General features: G+C 40.0%; 1 protein-coding gene across 2 annotated transcripts in view; it reads right to left on the bottom strand.

Annotated features, from left to right (window-relative positions):
• Positions 1-14,390, bottom strand: part of RUFY1 (RUN and FYVE domain containing 1) — a 28,920-nt gene extending 14,530 nt beyond the window's left edge. The window contains exons 1-8 of one of the 2 annotated variants that reach the window (XM_063120826.1): positions 14,056-14,390; positions 6,254-6,424; positions 5,019-5,136; positions 3,899-4,000; positions 3,330-3,453; positions 2,210-2,271; positions 1,537-1,602; positions 796-865 (exon numbers count right to left, since the gene is read on the bottom strand). In XM_063120826.1, the coding sequence (XP_062976896.1) occupies positions 796-865; positions 1,537-1,602; positions 2,210-2,271; positions 3,330-3,453; positions 3,899-4,000; positions 5,019-5,136; positions 6,254-6,424; positions 14,056-14,329 (987 nt within the window). In that variant the 5' untranslated portion in view covers positions 14,330-14,390. Of the gene's footprint in view, positions 1-795; positions 866-1,536; positions 1,603-2,209; positions 2,272-3,329; positions 3,454-3,898; positions 4,001-5,018; positions 5,137-6,253; positions 6,425-7,384; positions 7,478-14,055 lie in introns of those variants that run through there. The other variant, XM_063120827.1, reaches the window with a different exon arrangement.
• Positions 14,391-20,151: the final 5,761 nt, after the last annotated feature.

The raw sequence follows: 20,151 nt of genomic DNA, 5'->3' as shown, positions 1-20,151 counted from the left end.
TATTCCGATACAGAAGATACAGAAACAAGTTAACATATTACAGGTTGGATCCATCCCTGGCCATCTACCATTGGAGTGGAAACTGCTGGTGGAACATCCCCCTCCCCTCTGTGGCCCTCTGTGTGTGCGTCCCAAATCTGCTCTGGATGGATGGGGATCCTATGGGGCAGATTTGAGGCGAGAGAGGGAGCTGCAGCAGAGAAGAGAGCAAGGGGAATGTTCTGTTGCACGAGCAGAAGTCCACTCGCATGACGTTGGATCTGACCCTATGTTTTTTACATCAAAGCACTATGCCTGTCAGGAAGACAGCATGAGACAGAAGCTCTCACAGTCTCAAATTCTTCTCAGCCTAGTTACCATGGAAGGGCTATAGCTCTGCATGCAAAAATGCCTTGGGTTCAATCCATGGCATTACCAGCTATAGATGGGAAAGACTTCTGCCTGAAATCATGGATAAGTGCTGTCCATCAATGTAGACAATACTGAGATGGATGAACCAATCATGGATAGCTAGTAGCAGTCAGTCAGTGTAGACAATACTGAATTACATGGAGCAATGGCCTCAGTTGGTATAAAGGCAGCTAACTCCCACGCATCTTTAGGTTGTATTCTAATCAACAGACAGTGAACAGTATTGCTTTTCTCAACATGATCTTGCCAATTCATAAGTTTTTGCTCTACTCAATTCCCTGAGGAAACCATTTTATGAGCATCAGTTTCAACAAGGAAGTCACTGCAAATGTGTAAGAGGAGAAAGCAGCAGAAGAAATAGAAATAAACTGCATCACCACCAACCTCTTCCTGAAGCTTCGAATTGGTTTTCTCTAAGCATTCTACTTTGGTCTGAAGATCTCCAACGGTGCCGCTGTAACAAAAGACCAGCAATATCTTTTAATTAAGAACGTAAGAAGAGCCGTGCTGGATCAGACCAAGGGTCTATCTAGTCCAGCACTCTGTTCCAATCAGCTGTCAACTAGGGACCAACAAAGCAGGACATGATTTAACAGAACCCTCCCACCCATGTTCGCCAACAACTGGTACACACAGGCTTACTGCCTCGAATACTGGAGATAGCACACAACCATCAGGCTAGTAGCCATTGATAGCCTTCTCCTCCAGGAATTTATCCAACCCCCTTTTTAAAGCCATCCAAATCGGTGGCCATCACTACATCTTGTGGTAGTGAGTTCCATAATTCTAACTACTCAAATTTGTCTGTCCAAAGAGTAAGGCTACGCAACCAACATTGATTATGGTTTTTTCAAAACACTGTTTGTCAGTGTCGATAATTAAGGTAAATTTGGGGGGAAATTGGGTGAATGCAAAGCAATACTATTGGATAATAAATAGAGGGGGGAAATGGCCCAGGGGGGTGGGAAGAAGTATATGAGGCTGACAGAACCAAGCATAAGACCAGAATGGTAAGAGGAAAAATGGTAGGTCCCTCTGAAGGTATAGCATTTTCTATATTAAGATGTTGGGCTTCACACAGTAGAGGGAAAACAGAAAATAGAAGCACTGTCCAACAAAACCTACCTTAGATGGCGGTTAAGTTCTTCCACATAATGTTTCTGATCAAGCACAGCCGTAATTCCTCCATCTCTAATATTGAAATAAACTTTTTTATTTTTTCAAAATGGCCATTTTTTTCATGTGCTACGTTTATATTAGATAACTATTTTCATACAAGTAGCTACATATTTATTACAAGGCTGCAAATGCTGTTCCCCTTCTTTGAGACCAACATAGTCTCAATAAGACGGGCTCCAGATTGAAACAAGGAGGATGAATCACTCCAATGAATTAAAATCAACCTGATCCAACATTCTGGCCATCAAGGTTAAATACGACCATCGCAGCAGCAAAGGTAACTACATTCAAAAGAATAGCTATGTTATCAAAAACTACTTTCTCATATGAAAAGGCAGATGACACACCAATGTGCCCAGACATAAAGAAACTGGTGTTAGGAATCCTGAAACTAGAAGCGTATGTATGATATTCTACATACTTGTTTCATGCTTTCCTACTTATTTATCAATATCCATTATTTTCCACTATCCATCCACTTCATTCCCCTCCCTCCCTCCCTCTCACAATCTGAAGGCTCTAGAGAAGGCCCCAAGGTCAACCATGTTCGTCTCCTACATAATTTCCCATAATTTTCTATGAAAACAATAATTAAGAACAGAAGCTCAACTATACATACTCTTTGCCATTGTCACTGTTCTGAGTATCCTTAAGGTACAAGGAAAAATCGATCACTGCAACCTGAAAAGGACAAATTAGATTTGTACAATCTAATTAAGTTAACAACATTGTGGCCAGCGTCTCGATAAGATTAGCTATGCCTTGCTTGTTTTCATACCTTTTCTTCACATTAAAATAAATGAGATTTAAAGGAATAAAGAGTTGGTGTGACAACATGCTTGTCTTTCTGGATGGGTATTATTATTATTCCTCCCCTTTCGATAGGCAATTGATTTTCATGGCCTCCGGTTAAGAACAAAGCATCGGGTTCCTCGCTTTCCCTGATGCGATCTGGCACTGAATGCTTAGCAAATTTCCTCTGTCTTGTTTCTTTCTGCCCCCTCTAATGAGCTCCACAGCTATCATCAACAACAGAGGCTGCACAGATCAGTGAATGACTTTGGAGGTATGGCCAATCCGACTCAGAATAAGGGCCTAATTCACACAAAAGACACACATACAATAGCCTTTACAGCCTGCAGTTTTCTCCATGTGGCAAGTGGGCAATATCTTGCCATGCATATATGTTGGTTTTCACCATCAAATGAAAACCCTTTTCACTAATGGATACTGGGCTGGATCCAGACATGCCCTTATATTATATTACTATTATTAACGATAATGCCCTTCCACAAATAGAAGAGCTTCTGTTACTGGAAGGCACTCCGCTCTGATCCGGTGGATGCTTCCACTGGAAGAATGAGGTAGCGGGGAGACACAATTTTGCTTATCACCCCCTTCCCCTTGCAGATCCGTGTGCCACCTCCCAGACTGTTCTGCAGGATCCACCAAACCCTCCAGAGCAGCTTTTCTGGGGACATGGGAGGGGGAAATTGGTGAAAATCTCCCCACAGGGACAAGATGTCCCATGAGCAGAGCACCACTCATGATTAGTCTGGATCCAACCCACTGACCGCAGATAATGCATGGGAACACTGAGACATTATATACATGCTATCATGCATTCAAAACTGTGTAAACCTAAGGTTTTAAGACAGGTTCGGCCTAACTGACTATGATAGGCCTACAGAGTTGTGAATGAAGAACATTGCTCCTTAGTTTAAAGGGGTGGTTGTCACCTGGGTATCCAAATCTTCTCCTTTTAAACAGAGATTTGCATCAATGACATTCAGCCCCACCAGCAGACCTACGATCACAGCACCTTCCTCTTCCATCATCAAGGCATCAGGCTCATAAAATTCGCTAGGAAAGAAAAAGACATGGGATATTTTGGTGGGTGGGTGGGATTGTATAGCCCTCCAAGGCAGAAGACTTACTTATGGACAATTCTGAAAAGATTATTCTGAAGTCAGCGCCTCTTATCCACTTTACATTCCAAATACAAACAGTGGATCAGATCCAGCATACGCCTTCTGCAAATGGAAGGGCTCCTTCAGTCAGTGGGAAGCTGGGCTTTCCTGCTATCTGGAAAGGGGGAAGGTGGCAATCTTCACCAATTCCTCCTCCCTCTAGTCTTCTGTGTCCCCCAAAAATCTAATCTGGAGAGGTGGGGGAGGCAGTACTGGGAGCTGCAGAAGGCCCACTGTCTGCCAGTGGAAAAAAACTCTGGATCCAACCAATTTACTTCAAATGCTTCCCTTTTTGTGTAGCATTTTTTTAAAATTCTGGAATAAAAATAGGAAGTTACCTCAATAGATTCTTGTGGTCCAAGAGTACTTTTAGGTAGTCTGCCAGTTTCTTTTGCATCACAGCAAGATAAAGCCACGCTCTGCCCCTTCCTATTGGGGTCCTGTAATTCCAAAAGAACACCAGGCATCAAACATGTCAAATCACTTATGTAAAAGGAATCTGTTTTTTGTTTTTGACTATTTTAGCATGAACTGCACTTGCTAAAAACATAGTATCTATTTTCACCAGGAGATTATTGCTTACTGGAAAAGCTTTGCTGATCTTGTGACCATAATAAATTATTCTTACTGGAAAAGCCAGGAAACAAGCTAAATATTAGGCCTGTACATATTTTTTACTGAGTGTATTTCTTTTAATTGATCTACTATTAGTAGTATAATACTTCATTATAGAAGATTTTTAAATACTTAACAAAGGGAATATGGACTTAAAGTTTATAGCGACGAAAGCCATATATGTAAGATTGAATAGTTAATGTTCAGGGCCCTTCTAGGTTCTACTAAGTTCAGTATGACTTCCCACCCCCCTTTGCTTTGAATTAGCAAGATAATGGCCATCTTAAAATGTAAAATATTACTAGTAAATACATTAAATAACAGAGAAATGCACACAGGCTGTCACTGTATACAACCATGGCATCAACACTGAATACCCTTCAATAAAGGATAATTTCAGTGAAAAGTTCCCATCTTTATCCTGAAGGTAGCTAGATCATCTAGTTAGGTTAAAAAAAATTCAACCCATAAAATATTATTAAGTTACTGTAAAGCCTTATGATCTCGTTCCTTTCATCAAGGGAAGCCGGCCTATTCCATCACTTTTGCTGAGAGACCAGCTGCCTCTGGCCTTCCCTCAGCTCTCATCTAGCGGCAGCCATTCCAACAAGTTATCTGAACTGTTTCATTTCCAGTTGGTCATTTCCAGTTGGTCATTTCCTCTCCTCCATCCCTTAATCCTTGGATGTCATGTCTTAAATTTAGATGGTAAGTCTGAGAGAAGAGACTGTCGTGCTACTTCTTTTTGTAAGACACACTGGCTAAAGGATGAGGAATAAATGCTATAAATAAAACAAAACTTTCCCCTTTTATTAGCCCCAACCTGAATCTGTTTCAACTCACTTTAACTCTGGCAGATTTCTCACACTTGTTGCTAAATCTGATGCTTCTGGACAAAGTTTCTCCACCAGTTCTAAAGGTCCAAAGAATGATTTGTTCTGCCCAATAAAACTCTTCTTAGCTAATTAAAAAGGAGCAATAAGCAAAGAAATAATATTAGTTTAGTTTGGTTCAATGCAAATAAAGCAGACATCCACAAAAGGAGAGTTAGGTTGCAACCTTAAGCACATTTATAAGGAAGTAAGCCTCACTGAACATGGTAGGACTTACTCCTGAATGAACACAAATAGGATTGCACTGTTAAGGTATTTTTACACTCCATACTCTGGCTGCAATCCTATGTGCGCTTATTTGGGACTAAGATCCATTGAACACAGTAAAGGTTACTTCCAAATAAACATTCATGATTGTGCTGTCAAGTTCATCTTCTTCCTCTTCCTCTTCTATACTTTTGCTTTCTGCATTATTATAAAATCCTCTGTGGCTAGAATGAACATTCAGTTCAAAAAGGACTGGCTGCCCAATATTAACTACATTCACATATGTAAGATTGTAAGCCTGTGGGCAGGGACTGTCAAGAAATACTTTTGTAAGCCGCCATGAGAGCCTTTTTTGGCTGAATGGCGGCATAAAAATACTTAAATAAATAAATAAATAAATATGCACAGAAGTAACAGGAGAGAGGTTCAAGAGCATCTTTACTACTACATCTGAGTATGACTTCATGCTATTAAATTTGCTCCATTTTCAAATCTATAGCATTCAAGAATAAGGTTCAATAATAGACTCGTAGATAGACATTAATGTTATTGCCACTTCTGTTTTCTTAGTAAACAGAGGTAAGTTGACAAATGAGTCAAACTGAGGATTCCATTTCATAAACATAATCCCTCTTCTCTTTATTTATTACTGTTTCTAAACATTTTCTCATGGAGCAGTTACAAAAATAAGCTAGCACATTTGAATAAATTCTAGAAGTATCTGGTGGTTGTCCTATATTTATGTGGACAGTGCTAAGACAAAAAGTCACAGCACAATTTAAATATTAAGTGGCAATTATATCCAAGTCTTCTCAGACGTAAACTCTGTTGAGTTCAATGGGACTTACTCCCAAGTTAAGTGAGCATAGGATAGCAGCCTTAACCAATCAAAGGCACATATATAAAGTATAAAGGGATTTGAACAATTTTATATTTCAAACCACTACAAGGCAAAACAAATACTCAAAGCAAACTCACCTTTGAGTCCATGCTTGAGACAGTGTTCCATCACCACAAAGAACTGTTGCAGGGGAGGGAAGTCAGAATCAAGAGTCCGACCCAAACTCAGAGCTGACTGTATTAAGACTTTAATGCTCAGTTTCATCATATTCATGAGATTTGAACGCTCTTCCATCGTGTATTTGGCTGCTAAACATATGAAGATATATAGAAGACAAACTGATGTTCAGGTTTATTCTCAACATTTCAAAACCCACAAGCAATACATTTCTGACAAGCAAGATTATGAAAAAATGTCTTGGGGGCAGGGAAGCAGTTGCACAAAGATAAAAATGTTCCAAGATTTGTTCAATTCATATATCAATAATTACATACTCAGCTACCTTATTTACAAGCAAGTGTGTACAAAACCAATGCAGTCTCAAGAGGTATGATATATGATTACATATTCACGTCATATGTGTGTCTGTATATATGAGGTCCAGGCAGCTGTTATTGAGCTACAATGTCTAAAATTCTCCATAACTATTAAAAATGTGCAGGTAGTTCCCAATCCCATTTCTGTAAAGGGGCAGGCCAGAAACAGTTTTGATGCAAACATTTTAATCCCATTTCAAGTACCTATTCACTCGCCTGGAATATGTGAACTCTCCACAAACACACACAGAAGGATTTATGAGGATGGTGACAGAAACATCTGCCAGTAAAGATGATGATGATGATGATGAATAATAATTTTATTATTACCATCATCATTATTTCTATACCATCCAATAGCCAAAGCTTTCTGGTCAGCTCACAACAATTCACAACAATTACAAATCAAACTAAAAGGGAAACCCTTTCTGTCTTGGTATGATCTACGTTTTGCAGTGAGAAGCAAACACCAAAGATTCCTAGGGAAGAGAAGGCTCAAAGAAGCCCCACATAGGAAGGGGACGGAGTAATTGGCCTCCTTACAGCATGTTTTCCCTCCTGTCACAGCCTCGTATTCTCTGCGGTCCCGCACTCAACACACATATTTTGGCTGCTCAGCGCTGATAAGCTTCCCCAAGGAGGGCTCCCCAGGGAGGCTCTTCTTAACAACACCGCCCCACGCCAAGCACTCATGCAACCGCCCCCCACCTTTATTCCCCATTGGTTTCTCACCTTCACCTGTGTTACCAGAGCAACACTTCCCTCCCCTTCGAAATGCAAAGAGAGGCCCCTCATTGGATAAAAGCGCCCAAGTCTCTAATCCTCCCTTCCTGAAAACCAATTAAAACTCCGGGCGTACAATCCCGACGTCCCGGATTGGCCACGCTCACTGATCATGCTTTGACTGGTTAGGAAAAGCTCGACGTCGTTGCTCAACCTCGATTCTCATTGGGTATAAGGACAAATTGATTTAAGGAAAGCGACGCGACATTGTAAACAAGGGACGCGGGAGGGGCAGCGCAAGCGAGGAGCGCCATCTTAGTTGTTCGCCACTTCCCGTGGCGGCTGCTTTATCGGCCGTCTCCCTCGCGGCTAGGGGAACACCGACTCAGGGTCCATCTAGTTCAGCGTTCTGTTCACACAGTGGCCAACCAGTTGCCCATGGGAGACCCACAAGCAGGGTATAAGCACAACTCTCTCCCGCCCATGATCCCCAGCAACTGCTGTTACATGGGCATAATGCCTCTGATACTGGAGGGAGCATAGAGCCATCAGGATTAGTAGCCAAAATTTTGTCCAATCCCCTTTAAAAGCCATCCAAATTGGTGGCTGTCATGCGTTTTGTTGTAGTGAATTCCATGGTTTAATTACCAGCTGTGTGAAGAACTTTTATTTATCCTGAATCTCCCACCAAATCAGTTTGTATTACATGAGCAGGAGAAAATCGTCCCACTCTCATTCCAGTAGGGCTCGGTCTATCCCAACCTTTGAGTACGATAGTAATTTCTTCAGGGGGACAATTGATTCAAGTCCTTTTTACCCACTTCCAGCAACAGTTCCCAAAATGACCTACCTCTCGGGGTTGTTTTATATTAGAAGTATGTGAAGCACTTCGAATACACTAAAAGCACCTCACAAATGCAAAGCTCAAAGATACTTCCAATTTGCTCTGCTTCTCCAAACAAATTCACAACGACCATTTCCATTGGAGACATTCTATATATATGCTCATCTACGCCTTTCTTTGGTAAGGCTGTTGTTTCCAAAGGTTGAACTTCCCTGTCTCTTTATGTGGGGTATCTCAAGAAGTGCCTCTCCACTTGAATGTCTACCTCATGCAGCTATTAAATGCACATAAATCTGTCAGATAAAGGGGCAAACTTACAATGCGTTCCGCACAGGTTTCAAGGCCTTCCCTATCATGGCTCATTGCCTACCTGACATAATCAGAAATAAATAAAGAGCATCCCCCCTGCCCCTTGTTATTCTGAGAGGCAATTAAATGGGCATTTTTGCCACTTTCAGTACATAATGATAAACTATTATGCAAATATGACTCTTATATTCTCACCCTTGGATGTATTCCATTTGTTTTCATCTTTCTATGCCACCCTTTCTGCTACATTTTTTTTGGTAGGAAATTGTGATTTCTTTCCGCTTCCATCCACTTTCAAAGTCAAATTCTGATGTAGTCATTGTAAAATGCAAGGCTGCCATCAAGGCACTCGCCTGGCGCTGACATTGTTAACTTTTTGGTGCCAAGTCAAGACTTTTCTCTTCTCCCAGGCATTTAGCAATATGTAATTAGCCTCGGTTTATTTTTTGTATGTTTTTGTGCTTTTAAATTGTATGTTTTTGTGTTTTAAAATTTTTGTATATTGTTTTAAGTGTTTTTATCCTATGTAAACTGCCCAGAGAGCTTAAAAATAAATGAATAAATAAATAGCCTGTATTTACAAAGTGCTGCTAGATAACTCTGGATTTTTTTTAATTGCGTGGAGAAAATTGCTTAAGGGATTTTAAAAACAATTTGAAAGTTGTTAATATGTTGCCTAGCAAATAGACAATTATAGAGTTCAAATCCTCAAAGTCAAGACCTAAAAATAATTTACAGCACAATTTAAAACAGGCACATTTTTGTATTCTTTTTAGGAACCACCTTGTTTCTGTTTGGCACTTATTGGAACTACATTATTATTTAAATACCAGCAGCTGGGCTATGAGATATATGAAACTAGATCTTTCATAATTATGTTGCAGTCCTTGGCCTTATAGGGCTAAAGGTTATTCACCTACTCCCAATTGCACATTAATATATGGCCAAATTTATGATGGACAAGGTGAACAGAAGTTACTTTATGAGAGACTGAATTAATTCCCATTGAATTTGCTGCACATAGGATTATGTGTGCACCACATGAATACCAAAGTGTTTAGACACTTTGCCACTAGCGTGGATTGTACAATGAACCGGAGGAAAGCAGAATGCAGATTCTGCTTGTAAGTCTGATTATATGCTCTTAAGCAAGGCATTCTGAACTTACATGGGTTTTTGCAAGTTTAAGTTTCTTTAGCTTTAAAATTAAAATGTCTGAGGGTGCAATCCTATGCATGTTTAAATAGCTGACAGGGGAATGCTGGGAGTTGTAGGTGTTTTTTCTATCTAAACATGCATAGGATTATGCCCTAAAGTAGTATAAGGCTTGGGCTGCAGAATTGTAACAGACTAGCCAAAGGAGTGTTATGCAACAGATTGTCATTGAAATTCTATGCACATCTACTCAGAGGTAAGTCCTATGGAGGTTAATAGGCCTTAGGTAAATGCCTTTGCAATAAATTTGACTGAGAGTGGGGGTGTTAGTTATTTTGGAGAAATATTGTACCTAAACTAGCAATTCAAATGACTATTTTAGAACAGCTGAGATATTTCAGTTACATTTCATTTTAAACTGAGAGTCAGAACCAACTTTAAAGGTGAAAGCAATTTTGAGTATAATATTAGGGTGTTTAATAGTAGTAATACTTCATACTAAACTGGGTATAGAATTTGTAAATGTTTAAGACACTTCAAAATTTATAAAATGTAAGCCTACATATATTTATAGCCTGATCTTAAGTGTTTATTCAGAAGTGAATCCCTCTTGAGTTTAGAGCAGAGAATTATAGAATAATTGAGTTGGAAGGGGCCTATAAAGCCAGAGTCCAACTGTCTGCTCAATGCAGGAATCACATTAAAGCATACCCACATGCAGTTTGTTCCAAAGAAAGTATAGTTAGTATTGCAGCCTTAGTTGGAAGCAACTAGAATTAGTATAATTGGAGGTTATTTCTAAGTAAGTGTGCACAGGAGAACAGCATTAAACTCACAATACATATTTCTGCTTTCATTTACAATCCTAGTAATTCTGCAGAAGACTATCTTCAGATTATTCTGGAAACAAGGGTAGGCAACCTTTTCGGCCCCTTCCTCCCCATCAAATCTCGGCATACAGGGATGGGATAGTGGTGGTTAAACCTACCCTCCCTGCATATTGATATCAGGAGATGGAATCAGTGGGTGGCAGGGAAGGGGGATCTCCCTAGTGATCCTGATTTTGGAAATAGTAGTCTATTCTTTACTCTCCAGCTGATGGCTGATCAGTTGTATAGTAGGAAAAAGTGGGCAAGTCACCATGGGCTGCAGAGACAGGTTGCGTTCGGACGTCACAATAGCCCATGTTGACTTAAGCTACACATAGCAGCTTATTTTTTAAATAGCCATAGGATGTGAGCCACATATGCACTCTAAAATGTGGCTGAGTGTACATTCAAGAAACAGTCTCAACATAAACCACATCTTTCACATGTCCTTGTTAAAGAGAGGTTATTTCACTCTAGACATCAACAATACAAGATGGTAATGTCACAGAGGATAAATTTTTTTCTTAGACTATATTAAGAATGCGAATTCCATGTAAAAGTCTGATGGGACGAAGTGTCTCTTTTTTGGCATCTGTTGCATCTTCCCTCACTTCAGGTAAAGCTCTCTGTTCCTGACAAATTTCATGTTCTCAGATATGGTTTAGCTATTTGGTATTAAACTTTTGTATTTATGATTACTACTTTAGAGCCATTATTGTGCATTGTAGAGAACACTGAAATTACACGATCCCTGCTCATTAGGAACGAACAAGATCACTTGAAGTATTCTGAGTTGATGGAAGATCAGAAAAATGACAGATGACCAAAAATCCATAAATCAAGTAATCCAGGGTGTCCCACCATTTTGGACATTGGTACAATTGCAAGTTAAGATTGCTAGCTTTGTGGAGCGACCAACGGCTACTGAGTCACAAATCCAGTCACCTCCCAGACAATATCCTTTAATAACTGGCAAAACAGAATAATTACTATGTAAGAAGATGAGCCCAGAGAGAACAATAAACGTGTGAGTGTACAAATAACCGTTAAGTGAAGGTTATAACTTATTTTCTTGATTGTGATATTTTTTTAAAAAAATTTGGGGGGTTCTTTTTGCTTGTTTGAAAGTATGCATGTGCAGAAAAAAGTGGAGGGAGGAACATTTCGGTTACATTGTACTTTCCATCTTGGCTTTTAGGGATTCTTAAGATTCTCTGTGCAAAGTGGAATGAATTAATAAATTTGATCATATTTTAAAAAGCTTGATTAGGGCATTTTCCTTTCTTGTTACAAAGATGTACAATACTCCCCATCTGGGAGTGTGTTATATGGCTTAATGCACAAGTAATTAGGATATGCTTGTTAGCTTAGGTGGTGCACAGAAGCCTATAAAATTCTACAATATCCAAGTTAGTCTTGGTCAGTGAGATCTATCACCACTGAAATTCTAGAGTACTTTTTTTTTTGCTTTTTGATGTACCTGTCTATGTTTATATTCAATTTCATTGATTTCCCTATGTCATCCATACATTCCACTTCTGCAACGTATTTTATACCACAGATTTAATCCATATCAGTCTTGCATTCACAGTTGGAAACATTGTTTTAAGATTCCAAGGTGGCCTCATCACATGTTTTGTCACCTCACTAGATGTTTGCAGGAATGGAAGAATCTTAGAATTCTTACATTCAGGTTCCCCCCCCCCCCCAGTTTATTTCTATGAGATGTAGTTTCCCACTGAGACTAAATTTCAGTGGGATGACGTACTCTCAAGAGAAGCTGCAATTCTATGAAAACTTATTGAAAGTAAACCTCAGTGAATTTAGTGGGGCTTAACCTCATTAGTGTGTAGACTTAGTAGACTTGCAACATTATTATTATTATTATTATTATTATTATTATTATATTTATTTGTATCCCGCCTTTTGCCCAGTGCTGTGCCTAAAGGCAGCCACTTTTGTCCTTCTCTCCGTCTGCCCCCACCCCCGAATTTACTACATGGCTGGCTTGAAACTTTAGTGCTAAATCAGACACAGACAGTACCATAAGAAGTAGGGACTACCACATTGTATAGAGATTGGCACATAATTTCTGCATATGGATTATGCTCTCTACAGAATTCTCTGATCTGGTGTGCTTCTTGTAAAGACTGTATATGCTGACATTTGACAAATCCAGCCAAAAATCATGTTGACGTACCTTAAAGCAGGGGTGGATAGAAAGAAGATCTCCAGGTTTTGGACTTTGCAGCATTCTTGACCTTTGGTCATGCTGGCAGGGGCGTCCAGGAGTTGAAGTCTAAAACACCTGGACATCTACTTTATGGCCAACCACTGCTAAGAAATGCTTTTCTGCTGGTATGTGTTCCATCTCTTACTCTCAGAATTTACATTTTATTCTCTTAAAATTAATTTAAAAATTTATTTTCTAAACTAGATGATCTCCCTTTCTCTTTGCCTTTTAGAATGAATTTTCCCCAATGTGAAAATTATAATGCTCTAGTTGTTGTAATACTCTAGGCTTGTACACAACAGCAAATTATAATTGACATCCATTAGCCATATTTAGAATTCAATGGACTTCATATATATTTTCTTAAATAAGATTACAGCACAATCCTATGCATTTGGACAGATAAAAAGTCTGTCTAAATTGATTTAAAGTCTGTCTGTCCAAATGTCATGCTGACTGGGGGAATGCTGGGAGTTGAAGGAGGTTTCCACCCCCCTTTAAACATTCATAGGAATGCACCTTTAGTTGCCTAGATTTAGGAGTAACAACTTTATGCCAGATTTATTCACAATTATATATATATTTCATATATTAATCTAAGCCTTTTTCAATTTATAAACGGAAATGGTGCAGGCATATTACAACCAAACTTCATTCTCAGGAAGTTATAAGAAAAGTAAGTTCAGTTGCAAATGTCACATAATCCCGAGGGTGGGGGAGATAAAATGAGAAGATGCTAAGATCTAAACCTATAATCCCTTACATCAAGATAAAGTAGCCCTTTAAACAATGTAAGAGGAGGACCAAATACAAGTATAGGCATTTCACAATAACATTAAATACCTCTAGACTAGTCTACTACCAGGTTTAGTCTTAGTTAAGGTTTCCTATAGTTTACCCCTCTATTTTCATTCCCAAGGTTCAGCACTAGAACTTGTGGAGATCGCTTCCGAGCATGCGCAGAGAGCCTTTTCCATACCAGCGGTACCTACAAGGAAGCACTGCCGTCTGGAATTTAGGAGAAGTATCTCCACGTCAAATAAAATGTATCCTCTCCAGGAAGGCTCTTGAGTCTGGGCACGTCTTCTTCTAGAGAGTGGCATGTCACAAGATAAAATACTTGGTCGGAATTGGGTCGCACGGAAAGTTTTCCTTGCAGAAGGGCTGATCGTTAAGTGGCATGAAAACCCACTTTCCCCCACTTTTTTTTTAAAAAAAATTACACCCCAAAATCATTAGGTCATAGAACGAGCAATAAACATAGCCATACTTTGTTTCGCTGGGCTCTCATTGCTGACTGGTTTGGGAATGAGTCCTACCAAGGCTGCAGACTTCAGGGCATTCCCATAGCTCACTGCTAAGTTTTCCGATGCTTTCTTGGCCAGCGAGAAGATGGGAGCCGACCACCCCGGCTCTTGGGCCCCTCTCTCTTTGCCATCGCTTTTCAGCTCGCCCGTGCTGGGGATCTGGGTGCCATCGATGACTTCGAAGTCCTCTCGCTGTTCCGCCGCAGGTACTTTGCAACTCCCCCCTTCTTCAGCCATCTTTACTGAGTCATATGACACTAGTCATGAGCACGCTCGCCTTCGGAAGCCACTTCTTCCTGTCCCGCAAGACAACTTGTGGCTCCGGGGAGAGTTTAAAGAGAGATCAACCCACCCGGAGCTCCCTGAACTCGTACACGCTTCCCTTGCAACGGCCTGTCTCCCCTCCCCCACCCCAACCCGTTTAACAATGTTGCTCGTTTGACGCTGCAACGTCATCAGAGCAATCACTCTCCCTGTTTACTCCGAAGTCAGTCCCAATGTGCTCAATGGGGTTTAGTACCCGCTGGATCGTAGTCCCCACAATCCTGCTGACCATGGTGGGATTTACTTCTAAGTGAACGTGCTTAGCGACAGTCCTCCTCAGGGGACAGAGAGATGCTGTCAAGGTCTTAGGAGCTACCTGGAATAAGAATAAGGGAGTCACCATCTGTTAAAAGTGCCGCGTTCCAGCTTTCAAGTGGCTACTTCTATGTTGGGAGAGAGGAGCAAGTTATGTAGTAGAGAAGATCCGGTCTTTCTGTAGCGCAGTCCCAATTCAGGGGTTATATCCAATGTCAGTCTAACTTCAGTCCCATTGATTTCAATAGATCTGCTCTAAGTAGGACTGACATTTATTTATTTATTTATTTATTTACATTTTTATACCGCCCAATAGCCGAAGCTCTCTGGGCAGTTCCCAAAAATTAAAACCATAAGAAAACAACCAACAGGTTAAAAACACAAATACAAAATACAGTATAATTTGAATACAATCCAAATTGCCACATTGACCCTGATCAATGTGACCCTGCATGCCATCACAAGCAGGGCAGGATGGTAACAGCTACATGTTGTTCAGCTTCAGGGTTTAGTAATAATAAAAGGAATTCTGCTTCAGTATAAACGTTACAATTTTGGATGGATCTTTCTGTTGAACCCTTTGAAAAGCACTTAAATTAAAGGTCATCCCTGCCTCTTGGAATGATTCATCCCTTGTATGTGTCCTGCACCTTTCTTCCCCCTACGTTATGGAGAGCACTTTTAGGTCTTTGAAACCTAACAAACTTTAAGCCTTAAGTGCTGATTTAAGCATAATACTGTGAACCATGAGCTTTCACTGCCATCTAATGGGAGGATTTGGTAAATGACACTGTTTATTGAAATCTCGCAAAGACCGGGGGAATTCACAATAAAATATTGGCATTTACTCTTGTAATGTCATGCAGGCCATAAATCCGTGGCAGAACAATAAAGCTGGAAACCATGAGGTTTCAATGCCTTTCAAGTCTCGCGTATGGAAACCCATCCAAAAGCCGGTGGGGGTTTCAGTGTAATTGATTCGCAGTGGGTGCAGCAGGATTATACATACCATTGCAATGCTCTCACTTATGATGGAAAACCCTGTCACACCTCAACCTTCTGAAATGCAGTCATGAAATGCCATAACCGTTTGGATACATGTAGACAGAGGTTTAAATCCAGTAGGCCTAGTTTTAATGAAGTGATCTCACAAGAAAATAAAGAGGTTTTTGTTTCAAATGAATTATGCAAACTCTATGTTTTATTCTGCTGCTCCAGGTTTTAATCTATATTTCAATTTATATATATATTTTTAACTGGCCACTTTTTTTTTTTTTAAAAGAACTTTATCAGCTGTCATGTCAGTTTTATATTGTTTTCCTGAGTTATTACTTATGTTTAGTAGATTATTTTGGTGGTGAATTTTATTGTTTCTGGCCACTCTGAGCATGTTTTAATGGAAATATCTACATTTAACAAAAAATCTAATAAATAAAATTAGATAGGGTAGACACACTTCAGGTTTCGTGTAATCCTGAAAACATAGCATAAACAGTATTGCAGTGGAAGATGATGATGATGATGATAATTTATTTCTTACCCGCCTCTCCCTTTGGATCAAGGTGGGGAACAACATTAGTACAGGAAGCAACACATCTTAAATATGATGATAAACATGTGTATGCCTTTGGCCTCTCCATCAGTAAACCCTTGGCTGTTCTCCTTGAAGGGAAGCTGTAAAACAGGCGCATAGAGCCTCAGGGCTGCAGGCTGAATCCAGCCTTTCTGGGGTTCCAATCCACCCCTCCGGATCCAATCCACCCCTCCAGAGTTCCCCACATAGCTGAGCATAGCCAAGAACTAGTACCCAGTTTAAATTCAGAATACAACTGAGAAGAGGCACCTGAGAAAGGGCAAAAATCTGTTGTGCATTCCAGACAGTGGGGTTACCATGGTGGGCAGGGGATACATTTAATGCCCCCCCCTTCGGATTGTTGTCCTTTATTTTACATTACACCTCTTCACTTTCTCATACTTATGTGAATGGCTGCCATTCATTCCTGTGGGTTACATGTGGAGACAAAATTGTAGTGTAGGCAAAATGTGCCCATCATGCCCGACACAGGTTGGCCTGGCTTGGTCTCCAGCTGGGGATCCCATGGAGGAGCAATGTGTCCATATTAATTTATTTTAATGAATTCATTTGTTCTTGAAAGCACCTAGAGCAGTTAGTCCAAAAATAAGGTATCTTTAAATATTTGGCTCCAGTATAGGGCAACTGCCCATTTTTGCCAGATCTTTTGACTTGTAAAGTTATTGTAAGCTTTATGTCCAAAGGCCTTTCATCTTTGAAGCTTGGTTCTGATTTCTTAAAGATCTTCTCATTATTTATTTTAATATCACCTTCCCACATATTAAAATGCATACATTGGAGGGCATTTAATAACCTAAATGCAGGGAGACAGAGTATGACAGACATATAGAAACAAGACATCCTTCCTGTGGGCTTACACATACATTGTGGAAATCAGGCATATGAGAGTCTGGCTAGCTGAAATGAGAGATTCTGAGTTACAGATTAGTTTCAGAGTTTCAGATTAGAAGAAGCAGAATTCTTTTCCAATCTTCAAAAGGATGGAGAATTTGTTACTGCATAAAGATACCTATAATTCATATGCAACATCCTTTTTTGAAGTTCATTTTTTAAATTCTTCCTCCAGGATAGTTTGGTTTTTGTATGGCTGTTTTAATTTGTTTTAGAGTTTACATTGTTTTATCATATTCATAATTTCTATGGTTTTAACCTTTGTTTTGTAAACTGCCCAGAAAGGTTTGGCTATTGGATGGTATAGAAATGCACTATGTAAGTCAACAAATGAAATTATTGATACGCTAATAAGAATCGCCAAGGCACGGTTTGGCTGTGATAAGACCCTTTCTAGGGTCACATTGATTTGTTTCATGGCTGAATTAAAATTGCACAGACTAGCCATGCAGGAAAATAAGAATTGTGGCAAATTCACCCCACTCCCCGGGCAGGTCCACAAATGTTATGAAATGTTCTACTTTAAAGCTGAATAGCAGCTACCACTCTGATGTCATGAGCACATCCTCATTAGGCAAACTGTGGAATTCCCGTGTTGGGGAAGGCTATAAGGAGTTTGGACCAAGCTACACATTACATGGGAAATTTGATCAGATCTCCTGATGTTTTTAGTTTCATTTATGGGTTGGAGCTGGCGCTCCAAATTTGATTGGAGCTACTGCATGGGAGCGATGGGTGGGTGGTGGGTGGGGAAGAGCTGCATCTAATCCTGGAAGTAATATATAGACACCATGAGTCATGACTTGTAGCCACTGATAGCTTTATGCTCTATGAATCACCACATGTTGAAGAGAACTCCATACATTTTCTATGCGCTCTGCAAAGAAGTACTTCCTTTTAGTGTTCTTCATCTGTTTTTCTTATAGTTCTTCCCAATGTACTGTACTCTGATTACATTAAACACTGATGGAACATAAGAATTCTCAATAGGTGTCACTGTAGTATTCCCTATTCAGATTGGAAGTTTGTTTTAATAGTACTCCACAGAAAAGGGTTTACTTGTTCAGGCCCTGAGTCAATTCACTTATGCAACTTTTAACAAAAAACATACAGTTTTCAAATGCAAATTCTCAAAGAGAAAATCTCAACAGAAGTAGGTTTAAAAAGAAAAGGGGTTTTCTTATTTTACAAGAAACAATGCAGTGTCAAGAAACAAATTGCACTCATCCCTTCTCACATAGTACGGACTAGACTTCTTTCTAACTCATCTCCCAAACCATATTACTAATCAAACTGAAGAGTAAAAAGAGAAAAGGAAACACCTCTTTTTTTAAAAAAAGGGGGAAATGAAACACTAAGATCTACACCAAGCAGGATATGACACTTTGAAAATGGTTTGAAAATTGTATATGGAGTGTGTCCTGGGCCCCAACAGTTGTCACTACTGTTATAAACCATTTTAAAGCAGTAGTGTAGATGTGAGACGAAGGCCATGGCTAGACCAGGCCTATATCCTGGGATCGTCCCTGTACATCCAAATGACACACAGGGGATAACACAAATGGATAACCCCTCCATTTGCCTGGGATAATCCTTAGGTCTAGCTAAGGCCTAATGTAAGTCTAATGTTATAATGTAAGTCTAATGTTATAATGGAATATCCTCATATGTTTCCAGATATTCACTCCAAATTGAAAATATCAGGACAGCCACATATTTGGGGCATTACCCTATCAGGTAATGGCTATTTAAGTATATAGGAGAGCTCAGAACATTTTCTCAGCTAATACAGAATAAGCAGTTTCTTCCTCTAGTGCCCAGCTTTTTCAAGCTTATGCCACAGATTTCACCCGTTCAATATTCTGCACCATTGCAATGAGATAACCCAATCTATGAGATGTCACAACAGAGACGTTAGACTCAGATTATAAGATGGCCAGATGCAAAAGATGACAGGGCTCCTGCATGTTTAATAGTTGTATAAAACAGGGGTGGGCAGAAGGTGGATTGGGATCTGCTGGTAGATTTCTGGGTGATCTGCAGAAGATTGGGCCTGGTTTCCACTCCCAGCTATTTCATCTACTAAGGGTGCAATTCTATGCATATTTAGACAGATGTGCTGGGGCATTCTGGGAGTTGTAGGACTTTTCTTCTGTCTAAACATGCATAGGATTGCACCTTAAATACCTGTCTGTCAAGAGGCTGTTCAAGGCATGGAAACAAGGAGCATGTCTACATTAAGAAGAAACCTGCACCTTTACCATTTTTTTCTTTCCACGTTGACTGCAGCTCCTTTACATGGCAACCATATAATTTGTAACTGAAAACTTCCCCTCTTGGCCTGGCTCCATAAAATTAAATGAAGCAGCACCATCTAGTAGCCCATGATATCCCATGATAATTTAAAATAGTAAATTATCTCTGATCTTTTAAAAAGTGAGATTACTGGGGTATTGGGGTAAGGCCCGGGAGACATCCTGGAGGTTGATGGCATCATGTGAAGGGCCCACAAACTTCAGTGACTGGCCAATCATTAGCATGCAATAAATCACTCATGTAGAGAAGCTCAAGGGCAGTAAAAAAAACTGGCCACCCTATCTGGACTAGAGAAGCCTTTTGTCAGTTGCATAATGATGGGGAGTCCAGGTAGTAATTACAGCTCAATGCTCTCTGGGGAAATGGCACTAGCTCAGGAAGCCTCACCTCTTTCCAAAGCCCACAAATGTAAAGGGGGGCAGGAAGAAATGGAAGGAAAAGGAAAGGTAGGGCACCACCCCTTGACAATGCCTCCAGCAATTCAGAACAGGCCACAGGCACACCATGCCAAATTTAATTTGGAGGAATGGGGCACCCAGAGCAGAACTGCAACAGAAAAATTTTAAGGGAAGAAGTCGCACTAAAATGACTCTGGGAAAATGCAGCTTTTCAGAGGGGATGCTGCTTCTGCCTTATTTGAAATAATCTAATGAATGTGTGAAAACACACACACATAATC

This window comes from Elgaria multicarinata, chromosome 3, assembly GCF_023053635.1.
Source record: "Elgaria multicarinata webbii isolate HBS135686 ecotype San Diego chromosome 3, rElgMul1.1.pri, whole genome shotgun sequence".
In the NCBI taxonomy this organism is placed as follows: Eukaryota; Metazoa; Chordata; class Lepidosauria; order Squamata; family Anguidae; genus Elgaria; species Elgaria multicarinata.
The sequence above is the reverse complement of the archived record's forward strand: the minus strand, read 5'-3'. Positions and strand labels throughout refer to the sequence as shown.